This window comes from Rhincodon typus, chromosome 2 (assembly GCF_021869965.1).
Source record: "Rhincodon typus isolate 14 chromosome 2, sRhiTyp1.1, whole genome shotgun sequence".
NCBI classification, from domain to species: Eukaryota; Metazoa; Chordata; class Chondrichthyes; order Orectolobiformes; family Rhincodontidae; genus Rhincodon; species Rhincodon typus.
The window spans coordinates 6,406,311-6,425,668 of record NC_063333.1 but is presented as its reverse complement, the minus strand read 5'-3'; the positions used below and the strand labels follow the sequence as shown (position 1 = coordinate 6,425,668).

The 19,358-nt window shown below is 44.3% G+C and overlaps 2 protein-coding genes across 4 annotated transcripts in view; both read right to left on the bottom strand.

Annotated features, from left to right (window-relative positions):
* The window catches only part of naprt (nicotinate phosphoribosyltransferase), a 113,899-nt gene that overhangs the window by 44,919 nt on the left and 49,622 nt on the right, over positions 1 to 19,358 (bottom strand). The gene's annotated exons all lie outside the window — the stretch shown is intronic.
* Positions 2,882 to 19,358, bottom strand: part of eef1db (eukaryotic translation elongation factor 1 delta b (guanine nucleotide exchange protein)) — a 26,974-nt gene continuing 10,497 nt past the window's right edge. The window contains exons 3-9 of one of the 3 annotated variants that reach the window (XM_048610860.1): positions 13,311 to 13,382; positions 10,018 to 10,092; positions 7,980 to 8,058; positions 6,759 to 6,871; positions 5,567 to 5,773; positions 3,562 to 3,756; positions 2,882 to 2,973 (exon numbers count right to left, since the gene is read on the bottom strand). In XM_048610860.1, the coding sequence (XP_048466817.1) occupies positions 2,935 to 2,973; positions 3,562 to 3,756; positions 5,567 to 5,773; positions 6,759 to 6,871; positions 7,980 to 8,058; positions 10,018 to 10,092; positions 13,311 to 13,382 (780 nt within the window). In that variant the 3' untranslated portion in view covers positions 2,882 to 2,934. The remainder of the gene's footprint in view (positions 2,974 to 3,561; positions 3,757 to 5,566; positions 5,774 to 6,758; positions 6,872 to 7,979; positions 8,059 to 10,017; positions 10,093 to 13,310; positions 13,383 to 19,358) is intronic. The other 2 variants (XM_048610864.1, XM_048610872.1) reach the window with 2 other exon arrangements.

Genomic DNA, 19,358 nt, shown 5'->3' with positions numbered 1-19,358 from the left:
GATTTCATTGGCAGGGGAATTGAGTTTAAGAGCCACGAAGTTACGCTGCAGCTCTGTAAAACTCTGGTTAGACCACACTTGGAATATTGTGTTCAGTTCCGGTCACCTCATTATAGGGAAGATGTGGAAGCTTTAGAGTGGGTGCAGAGGAGATTTACCAGGATGCTGCCTGGACTGGAGGGCAGGTCTTATGAGGAAAGGTTGAGAAAGCTAGGGCTTTTTTCATTACAGCAAAGAAGGATGAGAGGTGACTTGACAGAGGTTTACAAGACGATGAGGCATAGATAGAGTGGATGGTCAGAGACTTTTTCCCAGGGCGGAAATGACTATCACGATGGGGCATAATTTTAAGGTGATTGGAGGAAGGTATAGGGGAGATGGCAGACGTAAGTTCTTTACACAGAGAGTGGTGGGCGTGTGGAATGCGCTGCCGGCAGCGGTAGTGGAGTCAGATAATTTACAGGCTTTTAAGCGACTCTTGGATAGGCACATGGAAGATAGTAAAATGTAGGGTACGCAGGGTAGATTGATTTTAGTAGGATAATCGGTCAGCACAACATTGTGGGCTGAAGGGCCTGTACTGTTCTATGTAAATCCCACATCAATGCACAAACTAATCAGTGTAATCAATAACAGATTTAGGGAGAAGGGATACACACAGACCACTCATCAGTGTTCATTCTGCCAATTTTATTTCTCTCACCCACATCACTATAACATTACTATAATATGCCTTTGCTTTTCATTTATTTGGCTGGCCACTAAACTGTACCTCTTAACTACACAAGGAAGCATTTTCTACTTTCTAACCACTCTGCACAAAGTTATTTGCCTGATCTGCCTTCTGGATTTGTTAGCATGTTCCTTGTTTTCATGGTCTCTTGGTTCCTACCACCACACCCTGACCCCCAACCCCCACAAGTCTGTTTGCCTCTTTCATAATTTTAAAAAGCTCAATCAGATCACCCCTCAGCCAACTGGAGAAAAGAAATTGAATGCAAGAACAGAAAATGGTGGAACTGCTCAGTAGGTCAGGCAGCACGTGCATTTCATGGGAGAATCTGTCAATGTCAGCCCTAAATATTCTGAATGTACCAGTCTCAAAATTCTTTTACACAGAGGCTGAGCCCTTAAGTATATTCAAGGCTGAGAGACCTTTTAAAAAAAAAATCAGTAAAGGAATCAAGGATTATGGGGAAAAGGCAGCAATGTGTTGAGGATTATCAGATCAGCCATGATCTCATTGAATTGCAGAGCAGACCTGATGGGCTGAATGGCCTACTTCTGCTCCTACATTTTATGGTCTGTCTGCACTTTCCGTTCATCCGTTTTGATTTGGATGCTGCACGCATTCTGATAGGGCTTTTAGTTTTATGATCTGTTAGTTGACTCTTCAATTCACACTCCGTATCCTTTCCTGCAGCGGGCTGTTTATCATTTCCTGTAATACTCTTTGGCCTTGACTCTCATCTCTAATTTACCACACCTTCCCAAATTTGATCCCTTGCCCTGATTACGTAATTCAAGATCCTCTCTTTCCTTAATTGCACAGTGGGTAAGAACATTGGTCTCGGCACTTTTTTAGGTGTATTCTACCCCATGACTTTGTATGATCTGGGAGCCATTACAGACACATGGCTGCTGGGTGAAATGGTCTGTGACTAGAATTGTGAAGGGCATTGAAGAAAACAGGACATACAGGAGTAACAGGAAACTAGGGAAAGGTGAAGGGGTAGATCTATTAGTTAATAATACAATAGAGAGGAATGACCTCCGTCTGAAAGCAAAAATGACAGAACGGAGGAACATAAGTAGGCCATTCAGACCATTAAGCCTGCTCTGTCATTTAATACAGGGATGACTGATCAAACAGTTCAATGCCTTTTACCCACAGCACAGAGGCTCAGTGGTTAGCACTGCTGCCTCACAGCACCAGGGACCTGGGTTCAATTCAAGCCTTGAGCGACTGTCTGTATGGAGTTTGCACATTTTCCCCATGTCTGCATGGGTTTCCTCCGGGTGCTCCGGTTTCCTCCCACAGTCCAAAGATGCGCAGATTAGGGGGGATTGGCCATGCTACATTGCCCATGGTGTCCAGGGATGTGCGGGCTACGTGGATTAGCCACGGGAATGCAGGGTTACAGAGATAGGGCAGGGGATGGGTCTGTGCGAGGTGCTCTTTGGAGGGTTGGTGTAGACTCAGTGAGCCGAATGATCTGCTTCAACACTGTAGGGATTCTATGACTAACCCATTAACCATATACGCCAGTGAAGCAATCTATCCCTTACTCTTCTGGGACAGGAAATTTCAATGATTCACATTGTTCTGACTAAAGGTAATTCTCATCTTGATCCTAAGTGACATTTTCCCCGTTATTTTAAAATTATGCCTCTTGGTTCCAGAATCCCTGACCAGGAGGAAATATTTTGCAGAAGAAGATACAGACTGGCACTTAGGAAAAGAAAATTAGAGTGATGGACATGGCCTGAAGTTGCTGCACTCAATGTTGCACTCTGGAGGTTGTGAAATGCCCTCACTGGAAGGTGAGCTGCTGTTCCTCCAGCCTGTGCCTGGCTTTACAGGAACATTGCAGCAGACCCAGGATAGAAATGTGAGCACGAGACAAGACAGAGTATTGAAACAGCAAGCGACCAGGAGGTCATGGTCATGCTTGTGGAGTGGGCAAAGTGGTCTCCCAGTCCGTTTGCTCTCTCCAACATGGGGGGATGGCATGGTGGACCATGAACACAACAGACCAGGCTGAAAGTAGCACAAGTAACTCACAGCTTCAGCTGGAAGGAGTGTCTGTGACCTTGGACAGTGAGAGGGGGTAAAAGGACAAGCGTTCCACCTCCTGAAACTGCGACACGGACACGGCAGGACAGATAACTCAATCCTTTATTCCTCAGTAAATTTGGAAAGATTCAGCATCTTCAGATCTTGTTAAAAGCAGCAATATCAACGCTTTGCACCTGAAAAAGAAGGAAGAAAAGTTGTGATTAGAAGAGCCAGCGATCACCAAGTTTACCACCAGGTTACTGGGGTAAAAACCTGCAGATGCACAGTCCAGAATGGACTTATAACGCAAATGTCAGAAGCTGGAGCATAATAATGGGGAACAAGAGCGTTCTATCAGCATGGAGTCCAGAAGAAAGGCCACGGCTGGGCTGCATCTCCCTGGAGGATGGGAGATGTTGCGTGTTCATAGACATACCACAGCTGAGTGGATCTAATACTGAGACCCTTTGAGACATTCACACTCCCACCAGAGGCTCTGGCGTTGAGGCAAGGCTAGCATTAACTGCCCATCTCTGGTGTCCCTAAGGTGGTGATGACTTGCTGCTTAAGCCACTGTGATCTGTGCAATGCAGTTATTCTCACCAGGCCATTAGGGAATAAATTCTGGAATCTTGGCCCAAGGAAGAAGAAGAAATAGCTGATTTATGCCCTAGTTTGGAGAACATGCGAGGGAGACACTCTCTTCTGCCTTTGCAATTCTAACTGGCCCAGCTGAGCTCCCTCAGACCCTACGACAGCCAGCTTTACAGTTCAATACTCACATAATCCTCAAACTTGGTGATTTCTTCCTCCAGCTGATCCGTGCCGACCTTGTCATCCTCCACCACACACTGGATCTGGAGCTTCTTGATCCCATACCCAACCGGGACGAGTTTGGAGGCTCCCCACACCAAGCCGTCCATCTGGACGGTCCGCACACTCTCCTCCAGCTTCACCATGTCCGTCTCGTCATCCCACTGCATAAAACAGGCCCGCATCTCACTAGGGTGACACGTCAAACCCCATTTCCACACAAACAACACGGACTGACCAAAACCGCTGTTCAGCCTGAATGTGTCTACATCTTAGTTCATGCACCAGACCTCGCTAGTGTCAGCGATCTGCCTTCTGCAGGGAACACCTGCCCATTCTGATTGAAAGTTGTTGACAATTTTCACCTGCCACCATAAACAAAATTTCAGTCGAGGTAAGAGTTGGATTTCCTGTATGGGCTGTAACTGGGAAGTTAAGCTCAACTGTGCATTCAGATTTCTGGCCGATATCATTAATGTAGACTGTAATTTAGAAAACACAATCAGGGTCCAGGAAATGCCTTAGGATCGCATCACATATCCAAATTTAAATTAGAAATTCATACCATGGTTTTGTGAAAGCTTTTAACAATATTGGGACTAATCCTGACTATTAAGAAACGCTTTTAAATCAACAGAAGTTACAAGACAGACCTTAGTAAGGATTTAAAAGGCTAGGAAAAAAAATCAGCACTGAAACACCAGAAACTGACCTGCCTGCTGCTCCTGGTTTAATTTATGGGATTATATATTGAACAGTGTACGTATTGGTAAATCATGTTTCTGTTTCTGGGGAATGGGAGCTGGTGAAACTGGGTCAAGATAAGATTCAGGGGTGGAGATTAAATGACCAATGGCATTCTGATGAAGGGAATTCCATGTTTCCGGGTGGAAATATGCAGACGATTCGACTCTGAAATGTTTACAACTGCAATAAGGATGCAGTAAGCGGGAGAAAAGGAGCAGGTGGTGGTGAAAGCCGAGAGCTCTGTGTTGCAAATGTACGGCTTGATATCAGAATAATGTGAAGAGTCCCCCTCAGCCCCACTCCAGGATGTCACTGCTCAACAACCACAGCTTCATTTTTATTCGCAGCATTAACTGTTCACTCAATTAAATTGCAGTGAACAGTACAGTGCTGGGAGAAGTACAAGACCATACAGGGTGCTTTCTTTGTAAAATTATACAGAGTGGGTAGGGAGAAACTATTCCCACTCATATGAAGAGGAACAGACAAGCAGGCACAAATTGTAGGTAACTGGCAAAAGAAGCAATAGCAACACGAGAAATGCTTTCCATGCAGTGAGTGGTTAGGGTCTGGAATGCACTGCTAGGGACAGCTTTAATAGTGATATTCAAAAGTGAAGGTTAAAGGAAGAATGTACAGGGTTATGGGGAGAAGACAGAGGAGTGATATTAAATGAACGGCCCACTGGGAGAACTGGTGGCCTTCTTCTCACCTGCAACAATTCTGACAAAGTTTTTACAGGTTCAAGTCTTGGTTTGACAGAACCTGACAACACAGAAGGAAGGCATTTAGGAACGTGCCTTAGCCAGCAAGTGTTTCCCAATTAGTCCTGTCCTTCTGCACTGTTCTCCTTTGCATGGAGAGATCATATTGTATGTGTTCTGGGCATTATTAATCAATCTATTTTCAATCCACATCACAACAACTTGCAGTGCAAAGTCCAGTAACCTTCTGTTAGAACTGCCAGACCTGCTGTTTCTCCAGCATTGTTTTTGTTTCAGATTTCCCATGTCCACAGTTCTGTGTTTATTGTTATACTCATTCTGCCTCTGGTTCTTTTGTCAATTTTCTTCAATTGGTTTCTCCCTGGTTAGTGAAACATGCACTCTTTGCGTACACTATGTCAGCTTGTTGGAAAAGTTGTGGGATGAAGTGTACTGTGTGTGCATGCGTGTGTGAGAGACAGAGAGGGGGTTTGGTGGATTGGCTGAAGGGAGCATCACTTACTGGTTTCACATCCAAGAGGATGGAGGACTTGGCAATGAGGGCAGGTTTCTTGGATTTCCTCTCTGCGTACTGACGTAAGCGTTCCTCACGGACCCTATCTTTTTCTGCCTTCTCGTCTTCATCGCTGCTTCCAAAGAGATCAATGTCGTCGTCATCATCATCGTCATCATCTTCATTCTTCTTAGCCTCAACATTTGTTGTGCTGGGCTATACATACAAGAGGACAGCAATAGGTTTATAGATAAAAATCAGTGTGTAGCAAGGCAAGAGAAAATCTACCAACCTCCCCGGCCGAGACAAAACCAGTAAAGTGGTCAATTAGAGGCAGCAACCACAAGTTATGGGGTGGGGTTGGGGAAAAAGAGAGAGAGAAAGATAGATAGAGGGAGAGAGGGAGGATGAAGGAGGGAGGAGGAGATACCATGACAATAACAAGGGTTGGGGGAGAAGACAGTGAGAGTTAGAGAGCAAGCTTCAAACTGTGACATGGGATTGCTGAACTTTTTATATCCATTCCAGAGAACTGATGGCCGGGGTTAACATCTCACCTGGAAACAGGGGATCTGACAGTGTAGCACGCCCTCAGTAACAGTGTCAGCCTAAATCAGGGTGTCTGCAGCCAACAACTCTGGAGCTGTAGGATTACATTAACATGCTGTACGGGCCTGCAGCTACAGTAATCCCAGTTTATTTACTAAATGTTTCCCCATTGACTGTTCGCCTCCCCTTATCCCTCACTAAATGGCTCCCTGTGCTAATCTCCCCATTTATAAGTCACTGTCCTGGCACCCCAATTCCCCCAATTAAAGGTCCACTCTCCTAATTGCTAATTTGAGCCTCACTCTCCCCTAATTCATTCACAATCCCTGGAGGACAATGGAATTTTGTGGAAAGGGAACCCTGGGGCAATGAGTTAGCCCCAGTTTTCCTGAAGGTTCTGTGCATAAATTCACCATGTGCAACTCAATCCGGGGGCAATGTGGACGAAGTCAGACCCAACCCTGCACAATGCCCATCATGATAGAACAGCACACTGACATTTAGGCTGTGAGGCAAGGTACTGAATCCATTCTCCTACATTGGGTCCAGCTCACGTTCTGGGGCAGGGGGAAGAGAGAGAGGGATGCACACACAGACAGAGACAAAGTGAGAGAAGAGGGTCGGAAGAGGAGAAGGTGAGAAGGCGTCTTACCTCATTGTGTTGGGCTTGTGGGCAGATTGCAGGCTGTGCGCTGACCAAAGACTTCTCCAATGTGGATACACGGGCTTCCAGCTTCGACATTGCCAACCGCAGGTCTTCCACCACTAACAAGGGGTGAACAGGAAATGCATCAAACGCAACACACACACAGGAAGCACTGCACCTCTCACTATCCAGAGCAACCCTGTTCCTCCTCAGTGAGTATAGTAAATTGGTGGGTTTTTGAAAATGTATTTGTTATGGTCTTGTGTGAAGTAAAGGTTACATCATGGACCACAGCAGTGGAGACTAAGTACCAAACAAACTTATTTCAAACTTTCTTGGGCCATGAAGTGGATGCTTTTCAGGAGGTGACTATGGTTAGCAGGCAGACATTTGGCTATAGGGCCTAGTCCAGTGAGAATTCAGACAGATAATGAAAGCAGTAAAAATGGAGCTACATGGATGATCTGCTCGAGTTTCTATTATACTGAAGAACAAATGAAGTAGAATAAACTTCTCCCTTTCTAAACATGAGAATATATGCCCAAGTTGCTCAACCTCTGATCATAAAACAATCCCAGGTAAAAAGCAATCTATTGCAGATGCTGGAAATCTGAAACAAGCCCAGGAAATGCTGGAGAAACTCAGCAGGTCTGACAGAGAGAAACAGATAAACCCTTTGAGACCAGCATGACTTCATCAGAACTCAATTCTGAACAGAGCTCTCGGATGGACTGCAGCGACTCAGCATGACCTGAGCAGTTCGAGAAGCAGTTCACCATCACCTTCTCAAGGGCAACTATGGATGGGCAATAAATGCCGGTCCGGCCAGTGACGCCCACGTCCCATGAGATAAAAAACAATTGACCTAGTGACAGTGAAGGAACAGAGATTTAGTTCCAAGTCACAGTGATCTATGGCTCACAGGAGAACTTCACTAGCTCCCAGGAGGTACCACTCTTGGTGCCACGTCTTTCCCCAAAAGATGGAAACCTTCAAATTAACATCTCAATTATTCCACAACAAATCCCAAGGCACAGCTTGAAGAGCAGCAAGCAGATTGCCCCCAAAGTTCTGGCCAATGCAAGAATGTGTGGCTGAATCACTAAAACAATGCAAGCAGCTCACGTCTCAGATAGAAGTGACATCCGTCCACATCACCCCCTTCCCCTTTTACAGTCAAGGCACACTGACCAAACTGACAAACTCATGAAAAAAACTCCCACTTACCCTGGTGTAAGCTCTGATTCTCTTTCTCTAGGTTGATGACCCGGGCACACATCTCAATATCTGAACATTGCACAGCACTCTGAGGATAGAGCACACAGGAATTAGCCTTATAGAAAGAGAGAAAGCGTGCACATGTCCAAACAGCAAAGAGTGAGCTCATTCTTCCTCCATCCCCTGCTCCCCATTTGGCAAGAGATAGAGGGGCAGTAGGCATTCTGGACAACGATAAACTGCAACATCAGACTCTTACCAAATGGGTGCAACAGAAAGAGAAACTGGGACTCCCCTGGAAATGAACAGTAAGCACTCGCTCTCTCTCACACACACACACACACACACACACACACACACACACTAAGGGCAGGCAAAGAAAGGAAACCCAGAAATGCCCACACATTTGTTGATTCATGCACTTGACAATGTAATTTCTTAAGAGATAACTGATAAAGACAATGTTTTTCAATGAAATAGAAAGCCAATTCAATGCTCTGTGCATCAGGGGCTTTTCCCTCTGGGTTAGAAAGAGCCGTGAAGTTTGTCTCCATGCCACCGTTTTGTTACAGATCTGACAGTCTCCTGAGATCAGTATTCAATTACATACCAACCAGACTAAATGGACTTTGCACCAATGCTTAGGGTCAGGGCAGATACTTCACTCATTCCCATGACTGATCAGTGGACTGTACGTGCATTCACATTCCTGTCGTTGGGAATAGAGAGCCCACTCGGAGTAAGCACCGGGAACAGGGAAACGGACACAGGTGAGAAAGTACTGTCATTTTTGGGGGAAGCAGAGCCTCAGTGCAGAAACCCACACGTCCGTTCACCATGTTGGCATCACAGCTTACAAACACAACAGCACATTGCACTGTATGGAAAAGTTGAGGATATATGGGTGATTTCCAAGGCATTCTGCACAGTAACAAGCAGGATGTTGCAAACTCCACCTGGGACAGCACGTTCAATTCTGTGCACTATGCCTTGTGAAAGTTCTTTTGGCCCTGGAGTTGGGATAGCACAGACTCATCAGCATGCTCAGGCTCTATGTGGGTAAAGGACAGACCAGATTTGAATTCCTTTGAATACAGAAGGTCAAGTTGTGAACGAAATGACGCTGGCAGACAGCAATCACAAACTGTTACAGGCCAACTTGCAGACTCACTCCGATAGGGCTTACCACGAAATTAGGCAGCACCCTTACCAAAAGCCTGCTCAGAGACAGGGAATAGTGAATGGAAAAAACTGAACCTGGGCATTTAAATGCTTCCCCTAGCAGGACACACACCAGACAAATGATGAATGCATGGCTTGGCTCTGCCTGTAGCTGATGTGAAGAAGCCGTATTTTATATTAATAAATAAAAGGCAAATTTGAAGAATCACACAGATGGGAGGACAAAGGACTCTCCACATGAGGCCCCCCCACATCAAAAAAGCTGCAACACTGTACTTACATTCTGATGATTTACAAGCAAGACATTCTTTTCAGGAAACAAAAACAAACAAAAGAGCTTTAGTGCCCTGTGAGCAGACATGAGTAAAACTCTTTGTTTCCATTCCCATGCAGCTATAAAAACTAGAAACACAACTCAGGAACAATCACACAGTACGGCCCTTTCCGGTGAGTAAGCGTGGGTGTCCATGGGGCTGTGTGTAACACAGAAGCTCGTGAAGGTGAAAAGATGCAATGATTCAGCGGTCACTACTTTAACACTCGTGTTAATTACAGTTCAACATAAAAGAGATCAACACCCCAAAGCGTGCGCGCGCACACACAGACAGACAGAAAAGGATGGATTGCGATAACAGTAGAGCGGAAAAATAGACGGACATAGTCTTGTCTTTGCTTATAGGACTAAAGACTCAAGATAAAAATACAATGCACAGGTCAACACAATTCACTCCAAAATGTAAGGCTGTGTAATTTAGTAGTTTACAAACAGCAGTACAAGTAATGGGTATTAGTGGTGAAGTTAGTGATGTACTGGGAGAGGTCAGCATGCCACCCAGAATCTACGCTTGTTGTCATGGAATCTCACGTGGCTTGAAGTGGGATCGATGTTATCCTGGACGGTTTCTTTGGGATTATCATTGGCCTCCCAAGCGGATTGGATCTGATCATGGAAACACGTTCATACACTGTACTGTGGTAGTCTCACAACACTGCCATAAGGCACCTACTTTGCCTCCACACAGTCTATAAAACACAGACTCATCTGGCACTAACTTAGCACTGTAATACAGGAATCCAAATCAGCTTTATTATTTTCTTTGTTCTTTTTGATCTGTTTTCATGAATTTGCTCAAACAATATGGTCCAGTTTAACAGTGTGATGCCCAGTTAATTGTAACACAAACCTTGATGTCAATTCAGTGAGTTTTTAAAAGCCTGATCTGGGAGTGGATTTCATTTACTCCCTTCAGTGCACTTTGATTCTCTATTATTTCATGGAAGATGGTCTTTTTTTTTTAAATCAAGAAAAGCCCCCTCCTTAAACAGGCACCAAAGTTTCCACTGGATCTTAATGGGGCAGTTCTCATTCTCACTGTTTTATTGTGCTTCAGAATGTCAAGTTGAAGCAGTTATTTTCACATCAATTTATTTACAAAATACATTTCCTGATTAATTACAGGAAAGTATTCAAATCGCCAACATCAGCTGAACGATCCATGGAGGTGGGGATATGCCTGATCGGAGTGTGAATAGTTACTCAGACATGAAGTCAGTGTGGTCAGATGACGGAAATCCCTCTCCCAAATAGAATTCTAACACAAACATGCACAGAAATAATTGGGAGGGGGTAGGTGGAAGAGAATAAAATATTTCATTTTAGAAAAACTACGTGTTTTAGCAAAGGACTGACTGAGATGGAAGCTATTTAAGATGCGGATGAGATATCTTCTCATTGTCTGGAAATATTAAGCCATCCAGTTGGCTCTATAGCGAAAACATTCTGTGTAACTATTGTTTAGGAAGGTTCAAATCCCTTTCTCACAGGGCCAAGAATAATGTAGACCATCATGGTTCAACTGTAGAATACATGAAAAGGCAGAAGGTACAGGGGCTGATCTCTTTACATGGGATACACAACACAGAAACAGACCATTTAGCCTAACAGGCCACTTATGCTCCACTTGAAACCTATTAACTTTCCTTAGCCCTATTCCCTACTCCTTCACATCCTCATCTGCCCCCACCGATCCCCAACTACACTCCGTGGTACTGAGTTCTATATTCTGACCACTCTCAGCGTAAGACGGTTTCTCTGAAATTCTCTATTAGATTTCTTGGTGACTATATTATATTGATAGCCCTTAGGCACACTGTTCTTCCAAAGAGAAAACATTCTCCCTGTTATCCACTCAATCAAAACCTTGCAGAATTTTTAAAAGACCTCCAACACCCCACTCTGAAAAGTTTTTAAAAGACCGTCTGCTGCTTCTATATGTATTTGCAATAAGGCAATCAGAATTACATACAGTACTCCAGATGTAGTCTTGCCAAGGATCAATCCAAATGTAAAAATGTTTTGTATTTTATTCTTACAAATAATCTTTGTAGTGGCATCATGTATTGTGCACATCATTTTTGAGAGATTAGGTGCATTGATTTAATTAAAATTGTCATGAGAACATTGCACTGGATGTTCAATGTACAGTAAGTTAAACCATCTAACATCTGGTGTTTTCTCAGCTGCATCTGGAAAAATTAAAACGTACATGTGCAACAGATGAGTATCTCATTCAGATCATCGGGAAACTCTGCCCAAGCCCTCAGTTCAGTACAGTCCAGAGGAATATCAAATAGTGCAAGGTGTAGATCACGCTAACTGCCACAATGAGAAAGAGAGAGACACCTAATTCTATATACTAACTAGATCCAATTCCTCCTTCTGGAATTCAGAGTTAATAACAATTCAAATTGACACGCACACAAAGTTTGGAATAAACAAGGCTGACTCTTCTCTCCCTCCATTCCCCCCACCATCCACGCCAAACAATTACACAAACTATGGCTGTTAGAGGGAGTTAAAGGATTATGGGTGATTTAATAATTTTCCAAGATACTAAGTGGAACAGCTAGGGTCCTGCTCTTTGCAGAGCTTAGAATGAGGGAATATGGCCTAAAAATTAGAGTCGGACCTTCTGGTAGTGAAATTAAGAAACACTCATTCAAAGGGTGGCAGAATTTTGGAAATGTTGTTCACAAACAGCATCTGACTCTGGGTCAATAGATCAATCTGTTAACCAATGGGTAAAGAAGGATATTCTGTACCCACAAGTTGGCATGTGAGTAACTACGGGTCACAACTTCAAGATTGTCAGCAACAGAGCTGGGAGCGAGATAAGGAGAAACCTCTTTCGTCAGAGAGTTGTCAGGATTTGGAATGCGCTGCCAGGGAGAGTGATAGAGGCGAATTCCACAGAAGGTTTCAAAAGCGAGCTCGATATATATTTGAAAGTGATGAATTTAGAGGGTTACAAAGTTAGGGCTGGAGAATGGGACTAGCCAGGTAGCTCTTTTGGGAGCCAGTACAGAGACGATCGGTTGAATAGCCTCCTTCAGTACTGTAACATTCTATGATTTTATTCTATGATATGAGATTAAGGTATTTGGGGACACAGTTGGGTACATGGAATTTTATTGCACGTCAGAGCTCACTCAGTGACAGAACAGGCTCAGGGGCTCATAAATCTCCTGTGGAATCCAGGTCTGGTCCCTTCCAAGAATCACATCACCAGCCTCCCTCCACCCACAGCAAGGATCAGATGCAACAGACATTGCCCTTGGTTACAGAGAAGAGAATCAAAAGCACACTGCCCGTTTTATACTATTATTCAGTTGGAAAGTTACACATGATAATGATGGCAGCATTTTTCCAACAATATAGTAATTAGCTACCACTGGGCTCAAAGGGACGAATGGTCTATCTTCTGCCATTTCTTGTACCAGAAATTTAATGAATTGTGTGAAGATTAATATGACCTTGTTTATAATTACTTGAGTCAATCCTACAGTTTCATTTAATCTTAACTGGGGGTTAGTTTTGGTAATTAGCCATTTAGTTAAATGATGCTGCTTTATTACCATGTCTCATATTTAAGAAAGTTACTTTTTGTTAAAATACTCAATACAATTCTTAGTCATGATGTGAAAAATACTACCAACTTGTGCAGACAATTTAAAAAAAAATGCGGTGCAAAAACAATTAAAACCATTGCCTAGCTTTCTGATAGCAAAAACAATTTACTGTCATTTTTGGGAAATTCTTTATATACAACTAAATGGGCATCTCAAGTCTGCGGCCAGCTACGAGGAGCGGGTACTCACTCCTGCCAGTGACTTCTGGATATTCTCCCTGGCTCTGGCAATGTCTCGAAGGATGTTACTTGCTCCATTCTCCTAGGTAGTGCAGAAAGAATTTAGTCAACAGCTTGATCTCTGATCAAATTACAGTAAAAATAAAAATCTGTGGGTTACATTAACTGGTTCTTGGGGAAAATTGCAAACCAGTAAAAATGCAAGAAACAGGTAAGCTTAATGGACTCGAATCAGCTAACAGGAAGGATGGATAGAGACCCACACCCAATCCATAAGGCAGTGATTTCACAGCCAGAGAGTAGCTCAATTCCAGCAAACCTGAACCATCATGCTCTTAAACTACCTGAGCCCCTCAGCCCTGGAGCTTTGTTGCATTTGGAAGATGCATTGTACACCTGAGCATAGCTCCTCCCACCCACCTTAACGATGCAAGCTGAAAAAGAAAATAGAGGCCATTTACAGGCACCGTGGCTGGCTCTGCTGTACAGAAGGGCGGGAAAAAGAGTGGAAGGGCTATAGTCATAGGGGATTCGATTGTAAGGGGAGTAGATAGGCGGTTCTGTGGCCGAAAAGGAGACTCCCAAATGGTATGTGCCTCCCAGGTGCATGGGTCAGGGATGTCTCAGATCGACTGCAGGACATTCTGAAGGGGGAGGGTGAACAGCCAGCTGTCGGGGTGCATATAGGCACCAATGATATAGGTAATAAACGGGATGAGGTCCTGCAAGCAGAATTTAGGGAGTTAGGAGCCAAGTTAAAAAGTAGGACCTCAGAGGTAGTAATCTCAGGATCGCTACCAGTGCCACGTGCTAGTCAGAGTAGAATTGAAAGAATAGGCAGATAAATGATTGGCTTGAGAGATGGTGCAGGAGGGAGGGGTTCAGATTTTTGGGACATTGGGACTGGTTCTGGGGGAGGTGGGACTATTACAAATCAGACAGTCTACACCTGGGCAGGGCTGGAACCAATGTCCTAGGGGGTGCTTTTGCTAACGCTGTTGGGGAGGGTTTAAACTCATGTGGCAGGGGGATGGGAACCAAATGAGGAGGTTAGTGGACGGTAAGGAGGTAGTTAACTAAAGCCTGTAACGAACTAGATAATGAAGTCAGTGTGACTAAGGGGAAGAGGAGGCAGAGAGCAGATGATGTACGCAAAGGGACAGGTGGTCTGAGGTGCACTTGTTTTAATGCGAGAAGTGTAGTAGGTAAGGCAGATGAACTTAGGGCTTGGATTAGTACCTGGGAGTATGATGTTATTGCTATTACCGAGACTTGGTTGAGGGAAGGGCAAGATTGGCAACTAAATATCCCAGGATATAGATGCTTCAGGCGGGATAGAGAGGGAGGTAAAAAGGGTGGAGTTGCATTACTGGTCAAAGAGGATATCACAGCTGTGCTGAAGGAGGGCACTATGGAGGACTCGAGCAGTGAGGCAATATGGGCAGAGCTCAGAAATAGGAAGGCTGCGATAACAATGTTGGGGCTTCACTACAGGCCTCCCAACAGCGAGCGTGAGATAGAGGTACAAATATGTAGACAGATTATGGAAATTTGTAGGAGCAACAGGGTGGTGGTGATGGGAGATTTTAATTTTCCCAACATTGACTGGGATCCACTTAGTGTTAGGGGTTTCGATGGAGCAGAATTTGTAAGGAACATGCAGGAGGGTTTTCTAGAGCAGTATGTAAATAGTCCAACTCGGGAAGGGGCCATACTGGACCTGGTGTTGGGGAATGAGCCCGGCCAGGTGGCTGAAGTTTCAGTAGAGGATTACTTTGGGAATAGTGATCACAATTCCGTAAGTTTTAGAATACTGATGGACAAAGACGAGACTGGTCCTAAAGGAACAGTGCTGAATTGGGGGAAGGCCAACTATAGCAAAATTCGGCAGGAGCTGGGGAATATGGATTGGGAGCAGCTGTTTGAGGGTAAATCCACATATGATATGTGGGAGGCTTTTAAAGAGAGGTTAATTAGAGTTCAGGACAGACATGTCCCTGTGAAAATGAGGGATAGAAAGGGCAAGATTAGGGAACCATGGATGACAGGTGAAATTGTGAGACTAGCAAAGAGGAAAAAGGAAGCATACATAAGGTCTAGGCGACTGAAAACAGACGAAGCTTTGGAAGAATATCGGGAAAGTAGGACCAATCTGAAATGAGGAATTAAGAGGGCTGAAAGGGATCATGAAATATCTTTAGCAAACAGGGTTAAGGAAAATCCCAAAGCCTTTTATTCACACAAAAGGAGCAAGAGGGTAACTAGAGAAAGGGTTGGCCCACTCAAGGACAAAGGAGGGAAGTTATGCAAGGAGTCAGAGAAAATGAGTGAGATTCTTAATGAGTACTTGGCATCGGTATTTGAGGGACATGACTGGTGTTGAGGTTAGGGATAGATGTTTGATTACTCTAAGTCAAGTCGGCATGGGGCGGGGGGGGGAAAGAGTGTTGGGTATTCTAAAAGGCATTAGGGTGGACAAGTCCCCAGGTCCGGATGGGATCTATCCCAGGTTACTGAGGGAAGCAAGAGAAGAAATAGCTGGGGCCTTAACAGATATCTTTGCAGCATCCTTGAGCACGGGTGAGGTCCCGGAGGACTGGAGAATTGCTAATGTTGTCCCCTTGTTTAAGAAGGGTAGCAAGGATAATCCAGGTAATTACAGACCGGTGAGCCTGACGTCAGTGGTGGGGAAGCTGCTGGAGAAGATACTGAGGGATAGGATCTATTTACATTTGGAAGAAAATGGGCTTATTAGTGATAGGCAGCATGGTTTTGTGCAGGGAAGGTCATGTCTTACCAACTTGATAGAATTCTTTGAGGAAGTGACAAAGTTGATAGATGAGGGAAGGACTGTGGATGTCATATACATGGACTTCAGTAAGGCGTTTGATAAGGTTCCCCATGGTAGGCCGATGGGGAGAGTGAAGTCGCATGGGGTCCGGGGTGTACTAGCTAGATGGATAGAGAACTGGCTGGGCAACAGGAGACAGAGGGTTGTAGTGGAAGGGAGTTTCTCAAAATGGAGAACTGTGACCAGTGGTGTTCCACAGGGATCCGTATTGGGACCACTGTTGTTTGTGATATACATAAATGATCTGGAGGAAGGTACAGATGGTCTGATTAGCAAGTTTGCAGATGACACTAAGATTGGAGGAGTAGCAGATAGTGAAGGGGACAGTCAGAGAATGCAGCAGAATATAGATAGATTGGAGAGTTGGGTGGAGAAATGGCAGATGGAGTTCAATCCAGGCAAATGCGAGGTGATGCATCTTGGAAGATCCAATTCAAGAGCAAACTATACGGTAAATGGAAAAGCCCTGGGGAAAATTGATACACAGAGAGATCTGGGTGTTCAGGTCCATTGTACCCTGAAGGTGGCAATGCAGGTGGATAGAGTGGTCAGGAAGGCATACGGCATGCTTTCATTCATCGGACGGGGTATTGAGTACAAGAGTTGGCAGGTCATGTTACAGTTGTATAGGACTTTAGTTCGATCACGTTTGGAATACTGCGTACAGTTCTGGTCGCCACATTACCAAAAGGATGTGGATGCTTGGAGAGGGTGCAGAGGAGGTTCACCAGGATGTTGCCTGGTATGGAGGGAGCTAGCTATGAAGAGAGGTTGAGTAGATTAGGATTATTTACATTAGAAAGACGGAGGTTGAGGGGGGACCTCATTGAGGTCTACAAAATCATGAGCGGTATAGACAGGGTGGATAGCAAGAAGCTTTTTCCCCAGAGTGGGGGACTCAATTATTAGGGGTCACGATTTCAAGGTGAGAGGGGAAAAGTTTAAGGGAGATATGCGTGGAAAGTTCTTTACGCAGAGGGTGGTGGGTGCCTGGAACACGTTGCCAGCGGAGGTGGTAGAGACGGGCACGATAGTGTCATTTAAGATGTATCTAGACAGATACATGAATGGGCAGGGAGCAGAGGGATACAGATCCTTGGAAAATATGCGACAGGTTTAGGTAGAGGATCTGGATCGGCGCAGGCTTGGAGAGCCGAAGGGCCTGTTCCTGTGCTGTAATTTTCTTTGTTCTTTATTTACTACAAAGAAGCCACGGCCTCTCTCTTTGCCAGTCCCCAGCTGTTTAAGTCAGCGGACCACTGAAGGTTACAGTCTAAAGAGACCTATGTGGAATTCATACATTAGAGCTTATATAGAAGGGGGGGATATAGAAGATCAGCCAAGAATTTCCCTTAGTGAGACCTCACCTGCAGTACTATGTGCAGTTCTGGTCACCCTATGAGGCAAGATATTCTGGTAACGGAGGAAGTGCAACAAAGATTTACCAGACTGATTCCTGGGGTACTCGGGCTGATGTATGAAGAGAGACTGGATCAGTTAGGGCTATATTCACTGGAGCTCTGGAAGATTGAGGGGGAATCTCATAGAAACATAAAATTCTACAAGGTAAACACAGGAAGGATGTTGCCAATGATCAGGGAGCCCAGAACCAGGGTCACATTTTAAGGATAGGGTAGGCCATTTAAGACTGACAGGAGGAGAAATTTCTTCATCCAAGAAGTGGTGAGCCTCTGGAATTCTCGGTCACAAAAAGGAGTTGAGGCCAAAACATTGAATGTTTTCAAGAAGAGGTCAGATATAGTTTTTGGGGGTAAAGGGATTGTATGGTTTGGGGGTAAAGTGGGAACAGGATACGGAGTTGGATGATCAGCCATGATCACATTCAATAGTGCAGCATACTCCAAGGGCTACTCCTCCTCCTACTTTCTATGTCTACATGAATATTGTGGGCTGTAGACAGAAAGGGCAGCCCCATCAAACAGTAGTCAGAACAAAATTGTGATTTGTTTATAGTCAACTCGCTTACTTCAACTAAATTTTATTCATCATCCAACAAATGAGACAAATAAATGATCAGAACTAATAGGATCAGCATAGAGAAAGAGAGACACTGCAGGCAAAGTGGAGCATTAAACACTAACATTTCTGTTATCTGCTATTTAAGTCCTACCCCATAAGTTAATAACATTTACAAGAGTAAGGAGTGCATTTCTAGGCACCAATGCACTTTTTAAAACAACCATCTGACGATCTGAAATGCACTGCCTCCAAGTGATATAATTGTAATTTTCAAAAGGATTTTGCATAGATAATGGAAAAGGACGTCAGCAGCTCAAAAGCAAAATATTGCTGATGTCAGAAATCGTGTGTCACAGTTGGACACCGGAAGTATAGAAACTGAAATTACATTTACTGTGTTAGTATGTGCAATGGCTTTTGGTGCTTGGGAATTAACTAGAGAATTCCAATTCACAGAGAATGCTGGAGAAACTGAACAGGTCTGGCAATATCTGTGGAGAGAAAAACAGAGTTAACACTTCAAGACCGATATGACTCTCCTTCAGAACTACTTCTTCGTAACAGATTCAAAGCATTAACTCTGTTTCTCTCTCCCAGATGCTGCCAGACATGCGGAGTTCCCCCCAGCATTCCCTGCATTTGTCTTAAAAGTCAGCAGAGTATTTGGCAACAAGCAAAGGAGTCAGACTTACTGGATAGCTCTTTCAAAGATAGGCCAGGCCAAATAGCCTCCATTTGTGCTCTTCCATTCTATATTTCTAAAAGATGGTTACTGATGGGTGAACAGTTTCTGCAGCAGAGACTGAAGGGGCTGTTCGAAGCAAACAGGCATCAGGTGGCTCCCGCTCCACTCTCCATGGTCTCTCTCTCTGGCTTGTGATTGGGCTACAGGTTCACAGTCACTGGAGACTTCCCCTATACCCTGACCCAGTGATTACCCTTTGCTCACCACTTACTCAAATTCCAACAAACTGTGACAACGGCCAGGATTCACTTCTATTCTTTCCCTCACCAAAAGCTGATGGGAGTTCAAGGAGCAATTAAGAGTCTTCTACTCCAGCTCCTGGGCTCCTGCTGCTAACACTGGGAGGAAAATCAACTTTCAGAATGCCTGAATGATCTTTAGCTCAATGTAACACAACATCAGGAAGTCAGCACTTTTGAAATGTATTTTTATATAGGCACACCAGTTTCCTGGTAGTTTAAATTTATTCCAATATCTCCAAT